The 23,915-nt window shown below is 48.9% G+C and overlaps 1 protein-coding gene across 1 annotated transcript in view; it reads left to right on the top strand.

Moving 5' to 3' along the window:
* SREBF2 (sterol regulatory element binding transcription factor 2) overlaps positions 1-23,915 on the top strand; it is a 61,449-nt gene that overhangs the window by 28,579 nt on the left and 8,955 nt on the right. Inside the window, exons 5-14 of the mRNA XM_077914320.1 lie at positions 962-1,183; positions 2,845-2,959; positions 3,181-3,362; positions 5,609-5,801; positions 6,439-6,620; positions 9,197-9,473; positions 12,057-12,226; positions 19,857-20,025; positions 21,505-21,622; positions 22,433-22,542. Coding sequence (XP_077770446.1) covers positions 962-1,183; positions 2,845-2,959; positions 3,181-3,362; positions 5,609-5,801; positions 6,439-6,620; positions 9,197-9,473; positions 12,057-12,226; positions 19,857-20,025; positions 21,505-21,622; positions 22,433-22,542 — 1,738 coding nt within the window. The remainder of the gene's footprint in view (positions 1-961; positions 1,184-2,844; positions 2,960-3,180; positions 3,363-5,608; positions 5,802-6,438; positions 6,621-9,196; positions 9,474-12,056; positions 12,227-19,856; positions 20,026-21,504; positions 21,623-22,432; positions 22,543-23,915) is intronic.

Here is a 23,915-nt window from a genome sequence, read left to right as displayed (position 1 = left end):
ACTATTGATACATATGACTGCTGAACCTCAAAAATAGTATGTTGGGCAAAAGATGCCTATCACAAAAGAGTTCATGCTGATGATTGCATTTATATGAAGTTTTAAAAGAGGCCAAACTAAGCTGTGGTGATAGAGGTCAGAGCAGTGATCACAGAGGGGGAAGGGGCAGACAGAACTGGAAAGAGGCACAAGAGAACTTTCTAAGGGGATAGGAATCGTCTGTGTCTTGGTCTGGGTTATCTTGGTTACATACATTATATCCCTATGTAAAAATGTATCAAGCTATATACTTAAAATGTGTATTTTTTTATTATGTGAGAATTATTTCTTAGTGATTAATGAAGTTGGGTGGTTTTTTATTTGTTCGTTAGCCATTTGGATATTGAAGCCATTTTTTGAAAATAAAGCTAAAATGAGTAAAAAATAGAAACAGAGAGGGGAAAGCAGAGTTGAGGAAAGAGGAGCCTCTACAGTTGGCCTGTTTACTCAGTAGAATGGCTCTATTTGTTCTGCTCTTGTGCTTGTTGATGGCCAAATTATATAAGGAAAGGCAGCAAGTGGTTTTACCGTCATGTGAGAGGAAGAGATGTATCCTACACCAGGAGAAACTTTGCCTTGGAGCCAGAATGATATGGTACATTTTATGCGAGCTCAGAGGTGGCTAAATGGTTTGACACCAAAGCAGAAATCATAATCTTTCAACTACCCTGAGACCAAAGATTAAAATATATTTACCCACATTAATCCTATTGTGGTGTGATTTGTTGACAGCGGTTCTGAATGGGGCTTAGTAACTCAGATACTGTGGCTCCTGAGGTTTCTTGGGGCCTGAGTTAATCCAGCCAGGAAGGGCATCAGACCGGGCAAGGCCACATGGCCAAGGCTGCAGGTTTGTGTTCTGGGATTGCTTCATTCAGACTAACCATGGGCTAATTCTGCTCTGTGTCTGTGCCTGTTCTAGACTCTTGTGGGCAGCAATGGAACCATTTTGACCACAATGCCTGTGATGATGGGGCAAGAGAAAGTGCCCATCAAGCAGGTGCCTGGGGGAGTCAAGCAGCTGGAGCCCCCCAAAGAAGGAGAGAGGCGGACGACACACAACATCATTGAGAAGCGGTATCGTTCCTCTATTAATGACAAAATCATTGAGTTGAAGGACCTGGTCATGGGGACAGATGCCAAGGTGGGTGCCAAGCATTACGGTATTTCATTGGCCATCATCTCCCCATCTACCTATCTTTGCCTTAGGAATTTAGGAAAACCCAGGTCCAAGTGAGTGAATGTAAGGATGGTTAGAGGTGCTTTCTTTCTGTAGCATCTTGGGGTTTTTTCAAGATTATAAAATATTAACCAACATAAGGGAACTGTTGGGTTTGGGAAGGTAGCAACCTGGCTGGACCTTTGACTCTGCTCTGTGGTGATGATGGATCCCAGGACCCCAGGTGGAGGGCTGCCTACTGCTCACTGGCAGTCAGGTGCAGATTGTATGTACCTTGGAATCAGCTGGTGGTGTTGCTGGCATATGTTTAATTGTGTTCATGGGTGGTTAGCAATATTTTTACCTTGCAGGGAAGAAAGAAAATGGAGATCAGGTCTTTAACCAACAGCAAATAGAGGAAATAGATTGTTCATTATTTTGAGTTTTTCAGTGAATGTGTCTTCTGTCACATAGTTTATTTGTTTTTGTGTTTTACCTATTTATCTTCATCATCTCTTATTTTATTTTATTTTATTTATAAATTTTATTAAAGATTTTATTTATTTATTCATGGCAGAGAGAGAGAGAGAAGTAGGCTCCATGCAGGGAACCCAACGTGGGACTCGATCCCAGGTCTCCAAGATCACACCCCAAGCGCTAAACCGCTGAGCCACCGGGGCTGCCCTATCATCTCTATTTTAAAAGAAAATTTGATTTTCCTCATAGCCTATAGATCTGAAATGTGCTAACATAACTTAAGATGGCTATCCAACAGTGCTCCGGTTTTTTGTCAGTTGTTTTCTTTAAAGTTTGTTTTGGTTCTAGGATTATTATAAGAAAGAGGAGTACTAGGGACTCCTGGGTGGCTCAGCGGTTGGGCATCTGTCTTCAGCTCAGGCCGTGATCCTGGGGTCCTGGGATCGAGTCCCACATCGGGCTCCCTGCATGGAGCCTGCTTCTCCCTCTGCCTGTGTCTCTGCCTCTGTGTGTGTCTGTGTGTGTGTGTGTGTGTGTGTGTGTGTCTCTTGAATAAATAAATAAATCTTAAAAAAAAAAAAAAAAAAAAGAGGGATCCCTGGGTGGTGCAGCGGTTTGGCGCCTGCCTTTGGCCCAGGGCGCAATCCTGGAGATCCGGGATTGAATCCCACGTCGGGCTCCACCGGGAGCCTGCTTCTCCCTCTACCTATGTCTCTGCCTCTCTCTCTCTCTCTCTCTCTCTGTGTGACTATCATAAATTAAAAAATAATAATAATAATAATAGAAAGAAAGAAAGAAAGAAAGAAAGAAAGAAAGAAAGAAAAAGAAAGAAAGAAAGAAAGAAAGAAAAGAAAGAAAGGAAAAGAAAAGAAAAGAAAAAAGAAAAGAGGAGTGACAATATTTATTTATTGATCGGGGGGCTACTCTCTGTACATGTATTATCTCATTTTACCCTCACTACAAGTTCATGATTCATGTATCATCATTATCCTCATTTTAAGGAGGTTCAGAGATGCTGAGTAACTTGTCCTGGGTAGCACAGCTAACCAGTGATTGAGCCCAGCATCTCAGTCCGGAGCCATGCTTTCACCCCATGAGCTCTGGCCTCCCCACTCTCATTGTGCCACCTGCAGTGATGCCACTGTGTTTTTACCTGGCTTCCTTCCCAGATGCACAAGTCTGGTGTTCTGAGGAAGGCCATTGACTACATCAAGTACTTGCAGCAAGTCAATCATAAACTACGCCAGGAGAACATGGTGCTGAAGCTGGCAAATCAGAAAAACAGTGAGTGTGTGCTCATTGAGAGAAGGGTTATCAGGCCTTCTGGTTGTAGAAGTCCTATGCTAGGCACTGGGGAGAGCCCACGGATGCTGTGTACAAGGTACCTTTGGGGGTGAAGCAGAAGCAAGGACCATGTGCCCCTTACCCAGCTCAGCCCTGGTCCAGGCACCCAGGCGGGGGCTCTTTACAAACAGACTATTTGCCAGATGTGGTTTTCTTTGCAGAGCTCCTGAAGGGCATCGACCTAGGCAGCCTGGTGGACAATGATGTGGAGCTAAAGATTGAAGACTTCAATCAGAATATCCTTCTGATGTCCCCTCCGGCCTCTGACTCAGGGTCCCAGGCTGGTTTCTCCCCCTACTCCATCGACTCCGAGCCAGGAAGCCCTCTGTTGGATGATGCAAAGGTATGAGCTTTTGAAATCCTCTGATCCCTGGAATCTCTCCCATATCTCCTAAGTTAACTGTGGAGAAGCTGCCGATAGGGAGGCAGGCCAGGTGTTGAGAGGACTGGGGCAGGAGAATAGGAATTCTGTGAAATTAGGTCCTACTGTGTCCCCCACAAAATCCACTTAACTGGTTCAGTGTAGTCCAGTTTAACTGGTCCTTGCTGAAAGAGCCCATCTGAGAGGAATAAGGGCCAGATCCAGAATGGGAACACACAGCAGCTGTCATGCGGGTGCTAGGAGTTGCCGGAGGCGCCTCATTACATCCCTCACTCATAATGGGCCTGGCAAGACCATTTTTTGATGTTGCTCGGTTGGTTTAGGGCAAGGCTGCCTCTGGGCCCTCTTCTGGAAATGATTACAGTTTCCAGTCTAACAAATAACATTCCAGCCAAGGGCCTTTCATCGTCAAAGAAAGCCCCTGGCAATTGTGGTTTAATGGAATTAGCCAATAGAGGCTCAAGCCTAATGATCTAGTAGTCCTGGGAACCCGTGGAGGCCACTGGCAATTTCTAACTTCAAAAGCACAAACTTCCCTTCTAGCCTGAGTTTTTGATCAAACTGTTTATAGTATCATGTTCTTAATCTTAGTGACGAAGCTCTGTTTGTGAAATACTTTGTAAATGTGATTCTGTTTGGTAACAGAAGGCCATATGATGTATACATTGAATTAGCTAGGCATCTGTCATCAGAAGAAATTTTCAGATGGCTTTAAAATACTGAAAAGGAGTGGTGTAGTATGTGCACACTGGAAGTTGGGAGAGATCTGGCTCCAGCCTTCCTCCCTGCCTCTCTCTCTGGGCACCCTGGGCAGACAGGGCTCCTTTCTCCAGTCCTCCCTCTGTAGGACGGGGATGGGAAGAAAAGCAGCCTCCTGGTTTTACCACAGGCAAACTCCTGTAAATAGATCCATACTGAAGTTGTATGGTTTTTTGTTTTGTTTTGTTTTGTTTCTTTTTTGGTAAAAATTTTGTTTATTTGAGAGAGAGAGAAGAGACCATGAGAGAGAGTAGAGTACACGCAAGTTGCAGGGAGAGGCAGAAGCCGACTCCCCACTGCGCAGGGAGCCTGACATAGGGCTCAGTCCCAGGACCCTGAGATCATGATCTGAGCTGAAGGCAGACGCTCAACTGACTGAGCCACTCAGGCACCCCAGTTGTATGGTCTTTAATCAGGTCTGTTGGTGTTTAATTTACATGAGATAAAACCCCTATTTTACAGTAGCATGAAGTAGTGGCATACAGTATGAGGAGTTTTGAAAAGCAAGGGTATACACATATATAACTATCACTATAATCAAGATATAGAACACTTCCATCACCCACAGAGCTCCTTCATACACCATGGCAGTTAGTTCCCACACCCCTCTCCAGCCTCAGACAGCTATTGCTCTGATTGCCGTCACTTTAGATTAGATTAGCTTGCCTGTTATGGAATTAAACAGAAACAGAAGAGCAGCCCCGGTGGCTCAGCAGTTTAGCACTACCTTCAGTCCAGGGCATGATCCTGGAGACCCAGGATCGAGTCCCATGTCGGGCTCCCTGCATGAAGCCTGCTTCTCCCTCTGCCTGTGTCTCTGCCTGTGTGTGTGTGTGTGTGTGTGTGTGTGTGTGTGTGTGACTATCATAAATACATAAAAATTTTTTTAAAAACTTAAAAAAAAAAAGATATTGAACATTTATAAAAAAAAAAAAAAACAGAAACAGAATCCTGCAGAACGTTCTCTTTTGTGCTCTCCTTTATAAACAGGACTCCTCTCCCTCTGGTCTTCGGAACATATTCTTTTCCCAGGTGGCAAGAGGATGAGCGTTCCAGTGTCTGAGAAGCAGTCGGAGGGAGAGCTATGGGCTTCTTACCTGTGTCCCATGCTTTTCCTGTCTGACTTTGGTTTTTTTGTTTGTTTGTTTGTTTTTAAGATTTATTTATTCATGAGAGAGAGAGAGAGAGAGAACGAGGCACAGACACAGGGAGAGGGAGAAGCAGGCTCCATGAAGGGAGCCTGATGTGGGACTCGATCCCCGGTCTCCAGGATCACACCCTGGGCTAAGGCAGTGAGTGCTAAACCGCTGAGCCACCCAGGCTGCCCTCCCGTCTGACTTTGTAGTCTCAAGTTTAAATCTCATGGTCTGCCTCCAGTTCATATAAAAGCAAAATGCTATAAAAACCCATGCAGTATTTAATTCCAACCTCTTGGCCCTGTTTTGAAGGTCAAAGATGAGCCAGACTCTCCTCCCGTGGCGCTGGGCATGGTGGACCGCTCTCGGATTCTGCTCTGTGTGCTCACCTTCCTCTGCCTCTCCTTTAACCCCCTGACTGCCCTGTTGCAGTGGGGAGGGGCCCACAGCTCTGACCAGCACCCATATTCCGGCTCTGGCCGCAGCATCCTGTCACTTGAGTCAGGTAGGCAGAGGACCCCTTGTACCACCCAAGCGTGGGTGGGCAGCTGTGACAGGAGATGGGCCCTATATGTACAAACTGCTCAGCTTATCCACCAGGTTCCAAAGGGCTTTTGTAGCAGGCCTGATAGGGACTGGCATAAGTCCCTATTTGGAAGTAACAGGGCACACCCAAGCTCCGTCAGTAAGAACAGAAGAAATCAGGAACCTACACTTCTATTATTATAGGGGTTGGGGATAAGGGAAGGGAGGGTACCTATTTGAAGGAGATGTGATATTTTTGTCCGAGTCATGAAATCAGTGGTCTAATCAAACCCACCTTGATTGACGGTGATTTTTGCTATCTTTGTTATCTAGCTATGGTACCTAGTTCCATAGTGATAGGGGCTACGGGGCTCCTATTTAGGCTACAGAACTGTTCCAGATTTGCCTATTGTGTGGATTCAGGTTATGTCTTATTCTTATGGAAAGCATTTAGACATTGTTACTAAATGAAGCAATCTTGTTACACACACTTCTGAAAATGAGGTAGAAGGCTTCTAACCTGTTAAATGCTGGGGGTTAGTCAGATGCCCTGCAGTCCCCTAGGGCTCCTCTAGGAGGCCGTTCCTCATGGGCTCAGTGGAGACCTTCCTTTTTAGGTTCTGGGGGCTGGTTTGATTGGATGATGCCAACGCTTCTCTTATGGCTGATAAATGGTGTGATTGTCCTGAGCGTCTTTGTGAAGCTGCTGGTCCATGGAGAGCCAGTGATCCGGCCACATTCACGCTCCTCAGTCACCTTCTGGAGACACCGGAAGCAGGCCGACCTGGACCTCGCCAGGGTAAGTTCTGCAGCTGATAACTCAGCAACTTATATCGAATACCCTGGTATATAAATATGCCCTGTGGTAGGTGCTTGTGGGTGGTAAGAGTAGGAAGGGACCTGGCCCCTGATGGTCATAGGCAGCAGAGGAGAGGACTTCTATGTGTAAATTATTGCATGAACACGAGATAATCAATTTATAGTCTGGGTTATGACAGAGGAAAAGTAAAGTTCTACGGGAGTTCAGACAGAAGGGACGAGTTCTGGTCAAGAGGATCTGGGGCTTGAGCCACACGGTCAGAAGCAGGAAGGACCTTCTAGGTGGAGAAGTCATGAATAGATGGGGTACTTGGAGACCAGCAGGTAGACAGGTATGTCCAGAGTGCAGGATATATCTGGGACAAATGAGGTCTCAGGCTGATATTGTATCTCTGGCCCAAATTGGAGTTAGTAGTCGAAGTAACTGGGCTTTTTTCCCAGTTATCTGGAGAAATCCAGGAAGGTTATTGAGCAGAAAAATTAGCTGAAAGTTTTCTGTTGAAATCAACAAAGAATTTATAGGAAGGATTCTGGGGCAACTCACAGCATCGAAAGAAGAGTTCAACGTCACATCTCAGAGAAACAAGAGCCAGAACAGTCCTCAGTTTCAGTAAACCACAGGCCGGCTCTCCCCTCCTACAGGATGCCATGGCCACCAGAGAGAACCAGACTGACCAGCCTGGAACTGTAAGCCATGCCTAGGGCTGTGGCACCTGGAATACAGATGTCATTGTTAGGGGCCTACCCCTTGAAGTGAGACTATTCCTAGAAAAAAAAGCATTCCAAGCTGTATATCCTAGAGGCAGATTCAGGTCCATGTTTCAGGATTGTTACTCTGGCAGCTGCGTGAAGGATGGGGTACATGAGGGGGCACAGAAGTAAGTTGGGGACTCCTGGAATAGACCAGAGGAGAGGTGGCAAGAGCCCAGAATTGAAAGGAAAAACTGTTTCCAGAAATATTTGAGATGTAAAGTGGAGAGGAGGTGATGGGACACTGACACCAGGGTGGGGGAGTCTGGAGCTGTGGTGGCCTCTGTCTGAGCCATGTTGCTCACAAGTGGGGTGAGAAGGGACCGGGAGGCAAGGCTGAGGTGGGTCGGGACCAGAGTGTGCTGGAAGCTGCTCATCAGCCAGGAGAGAGGTGCTGCCCCTGCACTGACCACTTCCTGTAGTGATGCCAGAAGGAAGTACAGGTGTGCCCACTGCAGGACAGGGGAAGGGAGAGGACAGTCTCCTTGTTTGCCAGTGATGAAACAGGTGTTCAGTACAGGGCCATAGACTCTCCACTAGACCCTCTCAGGCTGGCCAAGAGTAGTTTATCTAGATCCTTGGTTATAGTAGTCTAGCCAGGTATTTGTGTAAAACAGTGGTTCTCAGACTTTAGCAGGCAACAGAATCTCCTGGAGGGCCCCAACCCCAGAGGTTCTGATTCAGCAGGTGGCGCAGGGTCAGGCTAGAGCACCAGGAATTTGCATTACTTTTTTGTTTTTTTTTAAGATTTCATTTATTTATTCATGAGAGACACAGAGAGAGAGAGAAGGGGGGCGGGAGGGAGAGGGAGAGAGAGACACACACAGGCAGAGGGAGGAAGCAGGCTCCATGCAGGGAGCCCTAGGTGGGACTTGAAGTGGGACTCAAAGTAGGACTCGATCCCAGGTCTCCAGGATCACACCCTGGGCTGAAGGTGGCGCTAAACCACTGAGCCACCCGGGCTGCCCAGGAATTTGCATTTCTGACAAGATCACAGGGGCTGATGCTACTGGTTCCGGGAACCACACTTTGAGAACCGAAAAGCCTAAAAGATCACATTAGCCTGAAAAATGATCATTTATATCCACTTTATCATCTTATGTGTAAAGCTACTGTGGGAAATTGTGAGTAGTATTTGTTCCAACGTAGACCAGAGTACAATCCCAATTTAGTAAAAGGCGAGAAGAAAATACGTGTAAATGTCAGCTATCATTCTTCCTGGGGTGTAAGGTCACAGGTGATTTCTTTTTACTGTTTTAGCTTTTTTAGCTTTTTTAGCTTTATGAATTTTCCTGGACTCTTCAATGAGCATGTATTACTCTGGTAAACTAGGGAGTGAAGGGAAAGTAAAAGTTTTTGCTAAAATAAAAAGAGGTGGGTGCTTGAGTGGTACAGTCTGTCTGACTTCAGCTCAAGTCATGATCCCAGGCTCCTGAGATTGATCCCACAGCAGACTCTCTGCTGAGCGGGGAGTCTGCTTCTCCCTCTGCCCTTTCACCCTGCTCGTGATCTCTCAAATAAATAAATAAAATCTTTTTAAAAATTAAAAATGAAAATAAAATAAAAAGGGGCACCTGAGTGATGCAGTCAATTAGGCGTCCGACTCTTGATTTCAGCTCAGGTCATGATCTCAGGGTCGTGAGATTGAGCTCCGCATCAGGCTCTGAGTTCAGCAGAGAGAGTCTGCTTAAGATTCTGACTCCCTCTGCCCTTCTCTCTCTAAAATAAATAAATATTTAAAAAATAAAGCAAAATAAAAAGGCCACAGCAAGGCCAGTGAATGTCACGCCTCTCGCTGCTTTCTAGGGGGATTTTGCAGCTGCTGCAGCCAACCTGCAAACCTGCCTGTCGGTGTTGGGCCGCACACTGCCCACCTCCCGCCTGGACCTGGCCTGCAGCCTCTCCTGGAACGTGATCCGCTACAGCCTGCAGAAGCTGCGCCTGGTGCGCTGGCTGCTCAAGAAGGTCTTCCAGCACCGGCGGGCTGCCCCGGCCACCACCGCAGGCTTTGAGGACGAGGCGAAGGCCAGCGCCCGGGACGCGGCCCTGGCCTATCACAGGCTGCACCAGCTGCACATCACTGGTGAGAGGTGGCCACTGCTTCCTGGCTGGCCTCAGGGTGCCCGATGCCGTCTCTCCACCTTGGCTGGGTTTGCTAGTTCTCTGGCCCATCAGAGCCCTCTTCCCACTGCTGCCCTAGAACAGTGGGACGGACCTTCCACCCACAACCATGGCCACAAAGGTGGCTCATTACTGTAGCCCATCAGTTTAAGATGCACATCTTTTCACATTAATGTCTCTACGTTTAGGCTATGTTCTTTATATGGTGGCATGGTATGGTTGAGTTGGCACTGTTTTTTCCTTAGTGGTTCTTAAATTAATAGTAGACTTAAAATTGATGTCATCTTAGATTCAGTGAAATATTTATTTCATTCATCTGCTGCTCTGCTAATAGGCAGGCAGGTCAGCAAGTGAATTATGATTTAGTGTGGTAGAGGTAGGAGAAGAATCGGGCTTCAGTTGCAGGGCAGGGGTGTACTGCTGAGGAGGGTTTCAGGAAAGGCTTTCTGGAAAGTCTTGGCTTTGTATAACAGGATGGGTTGAGTTTGCCAGCCGTGTGGAAGGGGGTGTGCCTTCCAGGCAGAGGGATGTTCCCAGGGAGGAACCCCATCTGGGGTGGCTCTTGAGAAGAATATTTCAGTTGTCCTGGAGCCAGCTGCCAGGCAAGGGGAGGGTGATGGGAGCCAGGCAGTGAGGAGCATTCGGACAGTGATGACACCATCAGATTCTGACGAGAGTGGATTCACTCTGCTGGCAAGTAGGAGGTGGGTGGAGAGGATTAAGGATTGCGTCAGGGAGTCCAGGTAGGAGCAAATACAGCTGGAGACGAGAGGTGACAGGAGGAGAGAGAGCAGAAGCTGATAGGACTTGGGGAGCCATGGGATGAGAGGGGCAGGAAAGGAGTGGCAAGGTTGGTTCCCTGGTTTCTTGCTTGAGAGTTTGGGGAAATGGTGTTACTGCCAATAAAGGTGAGGGAAACAGGCCAAAGAGCAGTTTTCCAGGGAGAAGGTGAGCAGTTTAGTGGAGAATGATGAGCGGCGGTGGATGTGCTGGCTCCGCAGCCTAAGAATAGGGCTTGGTCTCTGGCCTACAGTGAGAAAACGGAGTTTGCTGATGAGAGGCTTTTGGTGAAGGGGACCTTCAGGGGACCCAGAAAACACCACATACTACGTGCAGGCCAAGGGCAAGTCAGGTAGAGGCTGCCCGAGAGGTTTGGTGTTGGGGAAGCAAAGTCAGAGGGTTTGAGAAGGGAGGTTGCCATGGGGATATCCAGTGAAGGTCAGAAAGCAGCAGTGGGATGTGGTCCTAGGAAGGTGATGGAAGTGCCCTGGTGATGAGGGAGCTGCAGCCCAGAAATGGGGCCTTAGCAGGCCCCAGGTGACATGAATGGGAGATGGGACCTGTGGGGCCAGCCGTGGGGTTTTCACACCTGGGGTCATGGTGATTTCCAGCAGAGGGCCCTTGTCTGCAGACCGTGCATCACTCTTCTCTGACCTCTCAGTGTGCCCTTGGGGGATGGAACCAGCTCCCTCCCTGTGTTCTCCCAGCTGTCATGTTCTGGAGAGTTCCAGCTGGAGTAGTTCACATCACTCATTCCCTCCACGTTTGCTGAGCACTCTGTGGGCCTGGCTTTATTCAAGGCACTGAGAGGACAGGTGACTAAAACGTGATCCCCTTGTTGCCGCCCAGCCTCCCTCTCCTGAAGAGAGAAAGCCAGCTGGTGTCTCCTGGGGAGAGAGATACCTGATGTCTGTGCAGAACAAAATGTAGGGGCTGATAGAAAGATGAGGGAGACAGGGTGGCCCCAGGGGGGAAGAACGTGGGGCTGATGAGGTCAGGAGGCCTGACGTGGCCACTGTCTGGACCTTTGACAAGGGGCCGCCCCCGAAGCGCAGCCTCCCTCAGTAAAGCTCGTGTGCCCTGGTGCCTTCCCAGCCCCGTAGCAAGGACCAAAGCGAGCTCAACAGTGTGGAAGCCTCATGGCTTCGATGGGCCCTCATACCCGTGCAGGGGCACTTTGGCCCCTGCCTTCAGGGTCACACCACATGACTGCAGCCCTCACGCGGGAGCATGTAGGAAGCCTTTTCTAGCCATCCACCTGCTCACCCAAGACGTGTCCACCATCAGCGCCGATTTGTGTTATTTCCCCCGTGGAAAGGGATGTGCTTATTACATACCGTGCATTCTTTTACAGTGAAAAGAAATTCATGTCGGTTTCTCTTGTTTTGTTTTTTAATTTATATTACCTCTCTCCATGTTTGGAGACGCAAGATGTTTCAGCAGAATGTGGAAAGTGTGGAAGTGCCTACCTGAGTCCCATTCAACGACCTGCAGTCATAATTGCTCTCATTTCCACAGCCCATGTGCCACGTGGCAGGCACTTGACATACATTTTCACTTGTCCCAACAACCTGTGAGGTGGAAAGGAGCACACAGCTATTTGGTCTCAGAGCCTCGCATCCCATCCAGGACCATCTGATGACAGAGTTCAAGCACTTTCTTCCGTCCTTGTGCTCTTGCTGCAATGGCACTACAGAAAACAGGAAAAAAAAAGCTTGGTTTGGAGGAATCCAGCCACATCAGTGTCTGTTTCTGCCTGCCACAGGGAAGCTTCCTGCGGGATCCGCCTGTTCAGATGTACACATGGCTTTGTGCGCCGTGAACCTGGCAGAATGTGCAGAGGAGAAAATCCCACCGAGCACGTTGGTTGAGATCCATCTGACTGCCGCCATGGGGCTCAAGACCCAGTGTGGAGGCAAGCTTGGCTTCCTGGCGGTGAGTACCCTGCAGCTCCCTTCTGGGGACTTGCATGAAGCCCCCTTCCCTGCCCAGGAGCTAAGATACAAAAATGGGTGTGGGCTCTGCCTTTGGGGGCCGACTACCTAGAGGGTTAGATAGCCAGTCAGTGGGTCGTTTCACAAATATTTAGGCACTGAACAAAAGAGACAAAAAAACAAACAAACAAGCAAAAAACCAACAGAACCCCTCCTGGCCCTTAGAAGCATAAGCAGACATTTCAGTGCCTGAAGAAAGAAGATTGATTTCAGTGATACAGTGACCCATATTCAGGGGGTTAAATATATGACTCTCCTGCTCTTCCAAGTGGTCATAAAAATTTTTGACATTTTCTGGTTGTGTCTCTTGGTGTTTTTACTCATACCAAAGGTAGCAGTTGCATTCCTTATAGTAATCCCAGCACTCTGAGTCCTGAAATGAAAAATGGTGCCTGTCTTGGAGGAGCCCAGGTCAGCCCCAGGGCAGGAACAGCTGTTTTCAGGCGCCTCCATTGTGCCTGGCATAGGGCCAGCCTTGGGAATTCACTGTTGGCGAATCCACAGTCCTTGTTATCAGCTAGCTCACAGCATCTGCTGACCTCAGGCTTTCTCTTACTTCAGCGGAAAGAGGCACATTCTGTTCGGTGCCTGCTTCGAGGAGGCTGCTGAATGCATCAGCCATGTTCAGCACAGAAAGATGACATCTCCATTTGTTGCCTTATCTCCAGAATGGCACCGATGAGCTGATGAATAGGAACGTGGCCTGTGGTGACACTGATGTTTCCTGAAGTGTGTCACCCTCATCTAGGTGACAGAGGGCATGAGGAAGCCCAGTGTACTCTCTGTGTCTCAGTCCTGTTTCAGGGACCTTAGATAATGATGTTCATTCAGCAAATGTCACTGAGTCCCTGCTCCGTACCAGGCATTCCCTAGAGTGGAAATGCAGTGGAGAGCAGAACATTCACCCTGTCCTCAGGGAGCGCACAGTCTGGCAGGGAATCCAGACTAGGAATGAGGCTTCTTGTTCTGCCCAGAGAACACCCTGTTCTTGACCCAGGCTTAGGGAAGTGAGGGTGACTTTTCTGGGCAAGGTTAGTCTAGGCTGAGAGCAGGAGGTGTGGGCTAGGCTGCTTCCCTATCCTGTTTGTCTGTCCTAGTGCTCTGGGTCAATGTCATCCCACTTGTAACTTTTCTGCCCCCAGAAAGCATTTCGAAGACATTAGTTGTATCAAAATACAATGCACATATAGAAAAATGTGAGCATTTTAATTTACAGTTTGTTGAATTTTCGCAAAGTGAACTCCCCCATGTAACAGCAGTTGTCCAGATCAAGAAGTAGGACTTCTGGGGCGCCTGGCCGGTTCAGTGAGTAGAACACGTGACTCTTGATCTCAGGTTGTGAGTTCGAGCCCCACATTAGGTATGGAGATTACTTAAAAATAAAATCTTTGAAAGAAGAAGTAGAACTTCCCATCACCCCCAGAAGCTTTTACGGGCTTTTGTTCACACTGCCCCCTACAAAGATAACTGTTATTCTGAATTCTGGCACCATAATTTAATCTGCCTCTTATTTGTTATTTCTGTAAACATTTTACTGAAGTATAATATCCATGTAGAAAAGTACACAAATCCTAAGTACACAGTTCAGTGACTTCACAAAGTGAATATACTCATACAGCCAGCAGACAGATCAAGAACAGAACAGAACCAGGACCCCAGAAGCATCCCTTGGGCCCCCTGCAGTCAGCACACTCCCCCTACTGCCAAGGCCTCCCACCAGGGTAACCACCATCCGGATCACTTAGGTATTTTGCCTGTGTTGGAACGTTATAGGAGAGTCACACAGCATGTAGTATATGTGTCCAGCTGCTTTCACGCAGTGTTGTGTGTAAGATTCATTGCTCTACGGTATTCCATTCTGTGCCTAGACTTAGAGATGGACTTTTTGAGTTGTTTCCTATTCTTGGTTACTATGAACAGCACTGCTGTGAACATCCCTGTTCGTTCTTTGGTGAGCAGGTGATTGCACTTCTAGAGATGGTATTGCTAGGTCAGTGGTTACACGTATGTTCAGCTTCAGTAGACAACGCCTAACAGTTTTGTTTTTTTTTTTTAAGATTTTATTTATTAATGAGAGACGGGGGGTGGGAGGCAGAGACACAGGCAGAGGGAGAAGCAAGCTGCATGCAAGGAGCCCGACGTGGGACTTGATCCTGGGTCTCCAGGATCAGGCCCTGGGCTGAAGTTGGTGCTAAACCGCCAAGCCACCTGGGCTGCCCCCTAACAGTTTTCCAGAGCAGGTGTACCAGTTGCCACTCCTCCCGCAGTGTATGAAAGAAAGTTCCAGTTCTACATCCTCTCCAAACACATGATAGTATCATTTCTGGCCTTTCTGGTTTTCATTGGTGATTTCCAGGGCATTAATGATGTTGAGCACCGTTTCATTGGCCATTTGGATAATTTCTTTTGTGAAAATCATGTTCAAGTGTATTACCTGTTTATTTTACATGTCTGTCTATTGATTCAAGGTTATTTATTTTGGCTTTGATCCTTTGTTGGATATGTGCTTTGTGTGTATCTCCCTCTTGTGCTTGCCTAGTTTCTCTTTTTTTTTTAAGATTTTTTTTTTTTTAAGATTGATTTATTTGAGAGAGAGCACGAGCAGGGAGAGGAAAGAGGGAGAGAGAATCTCAAGCAGACTCCTCACTGAGATAATGACCTGAGCCAAAACCAAGAGTCAAATGCTTAGCCAGCCGAGCCACCCAGGTGCCCCTATTTATATTAGAGAGAGAGAGAGCGGGGGTGGGGGAAAGGGGGGAGGAGCAGAGAATCTCAAGCAGACTCCACCCTGAGCACAGAGCCTGACTTGGGGCTCTATCTCACGACCCTGAGATCATGAGCAGAGACGAAAACAAGAGTCAGACCTTCAAGGAACTAAGCCACCCAGGGGTCCCGCCTAATCTCTCTCTTAATGGTGTCCGTTGATGAGCACAAGTTGTTAATGTTCGTGAAATCAGACGTTTAGTCTTTCCTATCACAGACACTTTCTGTCCTGTTCAGTGCATTTTTGTCCTGTCTCAGTTACAGACACTCTACTGGGTTTTTCGCCAGTCGCTGTACTTTCTGTTTCCACACCCAAACCCATATCCACCTGGAATTGACTTTTGTGTGAGGTGAAGGTAGAGATGCAAGATCTACTTTTTTTCCTATATGGATATCTCCCTGCCCCAGGCTCTATTATTAAAATGCTTGTCATTGCCCCACTGGACCAACTGGCACTTTTGTCATAAATCAAGTGCCCATGTGTAACGAGTCTGCTTCTGGATGTACCACCACCACACACCCTAATGGTTGAGTCTTCTAATGTGTCTGATATCTGGAAGTGTCAGCCCTCTAGCTTTAGTGACTAGTTTATGCCCTTTACCTTCCCCTATAAATGTTGAGATCATCCTATCATACTGAAAGCCCCCCCCCCCCCCCGGGGTTTTGACTGTCCTTACTGCCAAGACGCAGCTACGCTTCAGAGGGACTCAGCCTGCTTGAGGAGGGTATATGTGTGGCAGCCGAGGATCAGGAAGATGGTGCTCTTGAAACTGTCCCTGCCCATGAGCCCCTCTCCCCAAAAACATCTGATGTGTCTAACAAAGGGTAAGCAGTCACTGTGTATTTCCTCGGAGTTTCCTCCTTGCATGTACTAACATACACGCATTATCTATTTAATGTGATCCTACCAGGGGACCCCTGGGTGGCTCAACGGTTTGGTGCCTGCCTTTGGCCCAGGGCGCAATCCTGGGTCCCGGGATCGAGTTCCATGTCGGGCTCCCGGCATGGAGCCTGCTTCTCCCTCTGCCTGTGTCTCTGCCTCTCTCTCTCTATGTCTATCATAAATAAACAAATAAATCTTTAAAAAAATATGTGATCCTACCAGAAACCCTGTTCTGCCACTTGCTTTGTCAACCAAACAATGAGCCGTGGGCCTCTTTCTTTGCTACCTCCTTACTCCACAGAGAGGTACCTGGTACTCTAGCACGTTTGCCGGGGCATGTTCAGTTGCCTCTAATAGATGCAGTTACGGTGCTGCCGGCAGTGTCACCACACACTCTCCTCACCCACTTGTATGAGTCTCCCCTGAGGTGAAATCTCTCAAAGTGGCAAGCTCGCTCAGAGGGCATAAATATCTGGAACACCGATGGTATTGCCAGATTTGCATTTCAGTAAGGTGGACAAAGAAGAGGAACTGATTTCTAGGAAAGTAACCACCCCTTTCATCTGTTGGCTTCTCTTGAGAGGTGCCAGACTAGCAGACCCAGACAGTACTTAAAGAGGAAGAAACTTTGAATTCAGTCAAATGCAGCTGAATTCAGTCAGCTAGCAGATGAGTCGGGCTTTGAGGGCAAGCAGAAGGCTGGCCTCTATGAAGATGGTTTAAACCAGAGGTTCCCAGTCTTTCTCCGTTCATGGCACCCTTTGTGTCCTCAGTAATTTTTACATGGTTGCCCTGGGCTAAAAGAAATACCTAACTGTTCTGTTTATTAATTAGTTATGTACAGGCATCTTAATACACATTTAGATCTTAACAATTTAGTAGCCAATAAAGAGACACAAAGTTGAAAGAAGAAATAGTATTTTTATTTTTTAAAAGATTTTTATTTATTTATTCATGAGAAACACAGAGAGAGGCAGAGACATAGACAGAGGGAGAAGCAGGCTCTCTGTGGAAAGTCTGATGTGGGACTCGATCCCAGGACCCTGGGATCACGACCTGAGCCAAAGGCAGACGCTGAACCACTGAGCCACCCAGGCATCCTGTATTTTTATTCTTGATAACTGTAAATAATTGCTGGGGTATATACATGTGCCTGTTGGGTGTTGCAAACCTTCTCAAGCCTTGAAATCAGAGTAGCACCACCAACTTCTGGTAACACCACCAAAGCTTGCTTTTTACTACAACAGCCTCTAAAAACTCAGCTTCGTGAAGCTATGACATCATCCAAAGGAAGGTTGTGCAGTCTCACATCGAGACTTCAAACTACCACCACTTAGTAGTTTAAGTGGTGTCTGACTCATGTGGAGCACGGCTATATTTACCTCAGAAATGTGAAATATCCAGTGGTGCACCTGCAGGCTCCCTGTGGTGCTTGGGGGTACCTTGGCACACAGTTTGAGAACCATAGGGTAAGCCTGGTGTGGGAAGACAATGTGGAATTGGGACTTCGGGGTGGCTCTCAGGATCTAAGCAGTTCTGAGTCTCCTGACATGGCTGCTCAGTTTGGCAGTTAGCAGATGAGTTAGAGGAAGGGGGGCTCATAGGCCTAGCTTGGGTGGATTCTGGTGTCTGTAGAATTTAGAGAAATTAGGGCAGCCCAGGTGGCTCAGCAGTTAAGTGCTGCCTTCAGCCCAAGGCGTGATCCTGGAGACCCAGGATTGAGTCCCACGTCAGGCTCCCTGCATGAAGCCTGCTTCTCCCTCTGCCTGTGTCTGTGCCTCTGTGTGTGTGTGTGTGTGTGTGTGTGTGTGTGTGTGTGATGAATAAATAAATAAAATCTTAAAAAAAAAAGAATTTAGGGAAATTATCATAGAGTGATAATGCCAAGAAAATTAAAAGAGCAACAGAAGTTATTCTTTCAGTTTGCCTTCTAGAAATTATACTGTAGATGATTATATCCCAGGATTTATATGTCTTATTAATTCAAACCACTAAACTCCAGCTCTCACACACACACACGCACAGGCGCTGAGACAGATGTCTTAAAACTAAGGTTTTTCTTAAGAATTAAGCTTTAAAATGTACTCTAACTTAATGATTTCCTTAATCATTCCTTGGGTTCCTCTTGTAAAACCACCTACCAGGCTTTATTGCTGCTTCATTTGGTGACGTTTGGGCCCTTCTGAGGAACCAGTGGTTTTCAGTTTCCCCTGAAGCAGCGCCCTGCTCCCTTGCTTATCAGGCAAGTGGTAGAAGGTTCTCTGACTTCAGAGGCCCCGGGATTGCCACCACCCCACCCCTAACCTCTGTTCAGTTCAGGCTCCTCCACTGCAGTTACCGGCTCAGATTCAGCAAGCACTCTGTTGACAGTCAGGAGGTGGTCATGGATTTCCTCCGCACTTGTTCTCCAGTGTCCCATCTCAAATACAGCGGTCTGCAAAGAGTAGGGGAGGCCATTAGTGCTGCTGGCCCCATGATGAGAGACTTCGGGGAAAATTTGTGATTGTACTAGAGTTTCTCCATAGAGCAGTTTGGCCAGGGTCATTTTCTCTCAGATTCAGGCAGCACTCTCCAGATCTCCCGCCCCCACCCCAGGAGAGTCCATCATCTCTGTCTGTTCCCTGAGTAGCACTCTGGCTGGCGGTGCTATTTCTGACCCTGGCATTCAAGTCTTCTGAAGCCGTTATATTAGCTGATGGCTACTTAGAGCCCAGTAAAGGTCAGACCCATCACGCTGAACCAGACACAGAGGCGCTGCCCTCATCATGGGCGCCAGGGAGGAAGTGCGAAGGCCGAAGGCCGAGAGCATGTCCCAGTGGCCCCTCTGGGCTTCCTGAGCCCTGGGGGTTGTACTTCTGCCTCCCTCCCTCCCATCCTTCTCTGCTCAGCTCCTCATTCAGATGAGCCTGCATTGAGCAGTTTTATGGGTTGGAAATCATGGGTTTTAGAGTAACAATATCCTCACTCAGTAATTGACAGGATTTCTGAAAACATGGAGAGACAGCGTGTCTGCAGTTCTTCCTGGGAGCCTCTTACCTGCAGGTAGAGGAGGGTCCTGGAAGATGAGGGCACTGGCTTCGAGCTGCCCAGCGAAGAGGCTCTCAAAGTCTTTCCTGGCCTTCCCTCTCATGCTGGTGTTCACATCCAGGAATCGTCTAGGGACGATGTGGTGGTCCCTTTAGGGGGTTAAATAAAGCCCTTCAGGGGCAGTTCTGGGGGTGGGGGGGAGACATCATCATATGCATACATGCCTGCTTGGGTCCTTAGACAAGCCTCGGGGCTGCTACCCTTCACTTTGGTGCCTTCCAGTGTAACTGTGACATAAATAACACTAGCCACTTGCTGTGTGCCTTTTCTATACTCTTCATACTCAGAACTAAAAGAGATGAAAAATCAGTCAAAGCAGAACACAGTTTTGCCTAAAAATATCCTAAGAGATAAGTAATAGAAAGGACAGAGAAGGAAAAGCCCCAGGATCCAAGGGGCCACCTGGCTGGGACACAGGCCCTCACAGGGCTGCAGGTGGAAATGCAGCTGGCGGGCCCCTGTGACCTCTCCCCCACGATCCACCCCCTCCCGATCCCTGCAGGTTGAATGCCAGCAGGGCCAGAGGGAGATTCCAGGAGGGGTGAGGCAGACGGAGCAGGGCAGGGTGCCACGGGTACCCACAGGTACCCTGAAACCCTGTCCATCCCTCCTGCTGCAGGCTGTGCCTGGTCACCGTGCCCGGCAGGCTCTACTAGAGCCACTTGCTCTAGTTTCACTGGTGGCGTTTACTCCCGGGGATGGGGGTGGGGTTCCCGCCCCTCCCGCTGCTCTTTCCCCAGCCTATTTCCACCATCGTCATGCTTTCTGATGACCCCAGGGTGGCTGCAGCCAGCATTCTGCCACCCTGAAATCACCCCTGGTCCTTGTCTGTCCACAGAGCTACTTCCTCAGTAGAGCCCAGAGCCTGTGTGGCCCGGAGCGCAGCGCCGTCCCTGACTCACTGCGCTGGCTGTGCCACCCCCTGGGCCAGAAGTTTTTCATGGAGCGGAGCTGGTCGGTGAAGTCAGCTGCCAAGGAGAGTCTCTACTGTGCTCAGAGGAACCCAGGTGAGAATTCTGCAGCCACTGGGGATTGGCAGCAGCCACGAGAGCCACCAGTACTTCAGGGGGACTGTGCTCCAAACACATGGGGACACAGGTGGTCTCAGTCTTGTTTTCCCCAAAGCTTGGGGACGCCACAAGCCTGGTTAGCTAGGCTCGGTATGCAGCTCGCCTGTCTCTGACATTCAAAGCCTGTGGTCCATACCTCCCCACCCTGTTCTTGCCCTCGTTCTGGCTGCTTTGGAGACACACAGGAAGGATGTGTGGAGTTACTATTCGCTGGCTCCCGCCTTCTGGGCCCCCTGGAAAGCAGATGTGTATAAGGAGCAGTTAGAGAGCAGTAGATGACAAGCGGTCATCAAGTGCTCAGTGGTGGTGGCGACAGGGCTCCAGGCAGCAGAGGAGACACTGGCTTGCAGTCCCTGGCGTTTGACAGTGATTGGAGGCGACTTGTCCCACTCTCAGACTTGAGCAGCCAGTGGCTTTCTGCTCCCCGCGTGCTCTAAAGTGGGAGCCTGGGGAGAGTGAGGCATGTTCTGCAGGTATGGTCTGTGTGTGAGCCTCTGCTACCCCCCCCTTTTTTTTTTTAATTTCTTTTTTTTTTTATATATTTTTAATTTTTTTTTCAACTTATTTATTTATGATAGTCACAGAGAGAGAGAGAGAGAGAGAAAGGCAGAGACACAGGCAGAGGGAGAAGCAGGCTCCATGCACCAGGAGCCCGATGTGGGATTCGATCCCAGGTCTCCAGGATCGTGTCCTGGGCCAAAGGCAGGCGCCAAACCGCTGCGCCACCCAGGGATCCCTACCCCCTTTTTTTAATGATAACTTTTTGCTCAATATAAGAATGGTGCATGACATAAAAAGAAAGGATAAAAGTGAAAGCAATCCTTAGTCTCAACTCCATCCCCACAGTCTGCTTTGTCTACACTTCAGACTTCACAGGCCTTCTCGCCTCGCACAGGCTCTTTCTAGGCCTCATTGCCCAGAATGTGCCCTGCCTCCCCATCCTTGTCAGATGGAGGCCCCCACATCTACACGTGTGAGGGGAAGGAAGGGGCTGCTGCCACCCTGCTTCAGGCCTGCCATTGGGGTCTTGGTAATGACAGCTGTTGCAAGCACTGCAGACCATCGCTGGCCACAGAGGTCTGGAAAACAGGTCTTCTGTGTCATGTCAAGGCAGTGGCCACATCCTTGTTCTCCTTGGCTGACTGTCCCTCCCATTTTCTGTTTACTGATGAGGCTTGCAGCCCCAACCTTGAAGTACTAAGTACTATGCCAGGAGATAGCACCACACACCTCTCCACCACCTTCCGGCCACCTAACAGGGTGGTTCCAGACTTTGGTTGAGAAGGGGCTTTGATCCTCATTCAGAGAGGAGAGCTGTTCCTCAGGTCCCTCTCCCCACCCTTTATTTCTCTGCAAAGACAAAATGGGCTCACGATAAGACCAGCTGACCCTTTTGGCTTTTCCCCTCTTCTTCAGCTGACCCCATCGCACAGGTCCACCAGGCCTTCTGCAAGAACCTACTGGAGCGAGCAGTTGAATCACTGGTGAAGCCTCAGGCCAAGAAGAAGGCTGGAGACCAGGAAGAAGAGAGCTGGTAACGTTCCCCGGATGCGCCCCTGCCTCGGTCATCTGCCAGGCTCACACACCTGGCAGGAAACAAGCCTTTGTGCAGGGTCTGCAGGGAAATGGAATGATTCCTTGGTCTTTTTTTCTCAAACCTGGGAGCCCTGTGAGAGTCCCAAGTGAGCTCTGACCTGACCTCTTTGCTCTCTCACGCCAAGTGTGCTGCTTTTCCCCTCCTCCTTTCCCCATACCTCCACCAAGCAGAGGCAGTTCTTGGAGCAGATCAGAGATGTGGCTAGGTTGCGCTGCTTTTTGGGGTGGGGAGGGGTGGCCTGTAGGGGGCATAGGAGTAGAATGTGGAAGGCTGAGCAAAAGGCAGCCGTCTGGGGGACGCAGTGTGCCAAGCAGTTTCTTTCTCTTACACAGCAATTGAGCATGGTCTTTCCTCCTCAGAGTAACAAGACCTTTAGGGCAGACAGGTGCCAGGGTCACTGCCCTACAAAGCCCAGGTCCTGCCCAGAGTGCACGTGAGCAGGGCAGGGAGGGCAGTTCTGTCCTGTGACATCAGCAGCTTTGTGGGAGGAGATGATGTTTGAATTAGGCCTTGAGGGGAGGAGTCAGAAAGAGAAAGGCTGGAGCATCAGGAGCGACCCAGGGACAGGCAAAGAAGGCCTGTGGAGACTGACTGGCATTGGGGGCAGGGCTCAGGGTGTGCTTGGTGAGGGGTGGGTAAGGGGCCACAATGGCCACTGGCTTTCAGAACTGGGGCACAGGTGCCAGCCACAAGGGTGGGCCTTCTGTACATCCCAATATACAGTAAAGCCATTTCTTTTCTCTCTAGCGAATTCTCTAATGCTCTGGAGTACCTGAAATTACTGAATTCTTTTGTGGACTCTGTGGGGATTGTGACCCCGCCCTTCTCCAGCAGCTCCGTGCTCAAGTCGGCCCTTGGTAAGCACCCTACAGGGTGGCTCTGCGGGCCTCATGTTGCTTAATTCACTCCTCACAGCCCCTTTGTCCCAGGGGCTCCAGGGCAGTGATGAGTATGCACCGGAGACTCTTCCCTGGACCTGAAGCACCGGAGACTCTTCCCTGGTCTGTGGCCCACACGTAGCCCCCACCCATAGTTACCCTGCTAGGTGGGATTCTGGAGATAGGAAATAATGATTCTCCTCAAAGTATGACGGTGAACAGTGAATATATTTCCTGGGCCCTAGCCGAGTGGGGCAGACATCTTCCCAAACACCCAGACTGGGCAGCAAGTGGTCCAAGTAGTGGCGGCTCACTCTCTGATGCACAGTGGTCCCAGGGCTGCTTTTGGGTCTGACGCTGTCTGCTGAAGAGACTATTTGATCCAGGTATCTGTACTGCTCTGCAGCTACCCATTGGTTGAGCTGGTGCAAGCCACTGACTGAATTGGCACCAGGACATTCTTTGTTTCCATCTCTCGACTGCCATCAGGATGATGGCCTAGCAGCTGTTTCGAGGCTGCTGGGAGACGGAGGCTGTCAAGCTCTCTCCTGGCCATTCTCCCCAGGGAGGAAAGGATTTCAGAAAAAAGGAGCTGCCCCATCATGATCCCTAACCGGATGGCCTAGCTTTAAAGAAGCAAGGCTCTTCCACCTTTTATCTTACTTAACACTTCCGCCCCCCACCCACCACCCACCCCTGGCTTTGTGAGACCACTAGCACCGTCGTCCTGCAGCTGAGAAAACTGAGCCTCTGATAGGGAAACACTAAAGATTCTAACAAGAGCTTCTTACTGCAAACACTTGAGAAGCCCCGTTTTTCATGACTCTTAGAGATTCAGGTTTCCAGCATTTTACTGAAAAAGTACACTACAGGGGCACCTGGGTGGCTCAGTTGGTTGAGCATCTGACTCTTGATTTTGGCTCAGGTCATGATCTCAGGGTGGTGAGATTGCTGGGAGAGGAATCTGCTTGATTCTCTCTCTCCCTCTGCCCCTCCTCCCTGTTCGTGTGCATATGTGCTTTCTCTCTCTCTCTCTCTCTCTCTCTCTCAAATCTTTTTTAAAAATTATACTACAGGGATGCCTGGGTGGCTCGGTAGTTGGGCGTCATCTGCCTTTGGCTCAGGGCATGGTCGCATGGTCCCGTGGTCGAGTCGCACATCAGGCTCCCTGCATGGAGCCTGCTTCTCCCTCTGTGTCTGTCTCTGCCCCTCTCTCTCTGTGTCTCTCATGAAGAAATAAAATCTTTTTTAAAAAATTATACTATAGTAAACATCTTTATTCTACTTTTTTTCTCTATTTAGGCCAATTTTTTGTGATAGCTTGCCCAAAATGGGATTACTAGATTAATAGG

The sequence above is a fragment of the Canis aureus genome, chromosome 11 (genome assembly GCF_053574225.1).
Source record: "Canis aureus isolate CA01 chromosome 11, VMU_Caureus_v.1.0, whole genome shotgun sequence".
In the NCBI taxonomy this organism is placed as follows: domain Eukaryota; kingdom Metazoa; phylum Chordata; class Mammalia; order Carnivora; family Canidae; genus Canis; species Canis aureus.
This window is presented reverse-complemented; position numbering and strand designations above follow the sequence as displayed.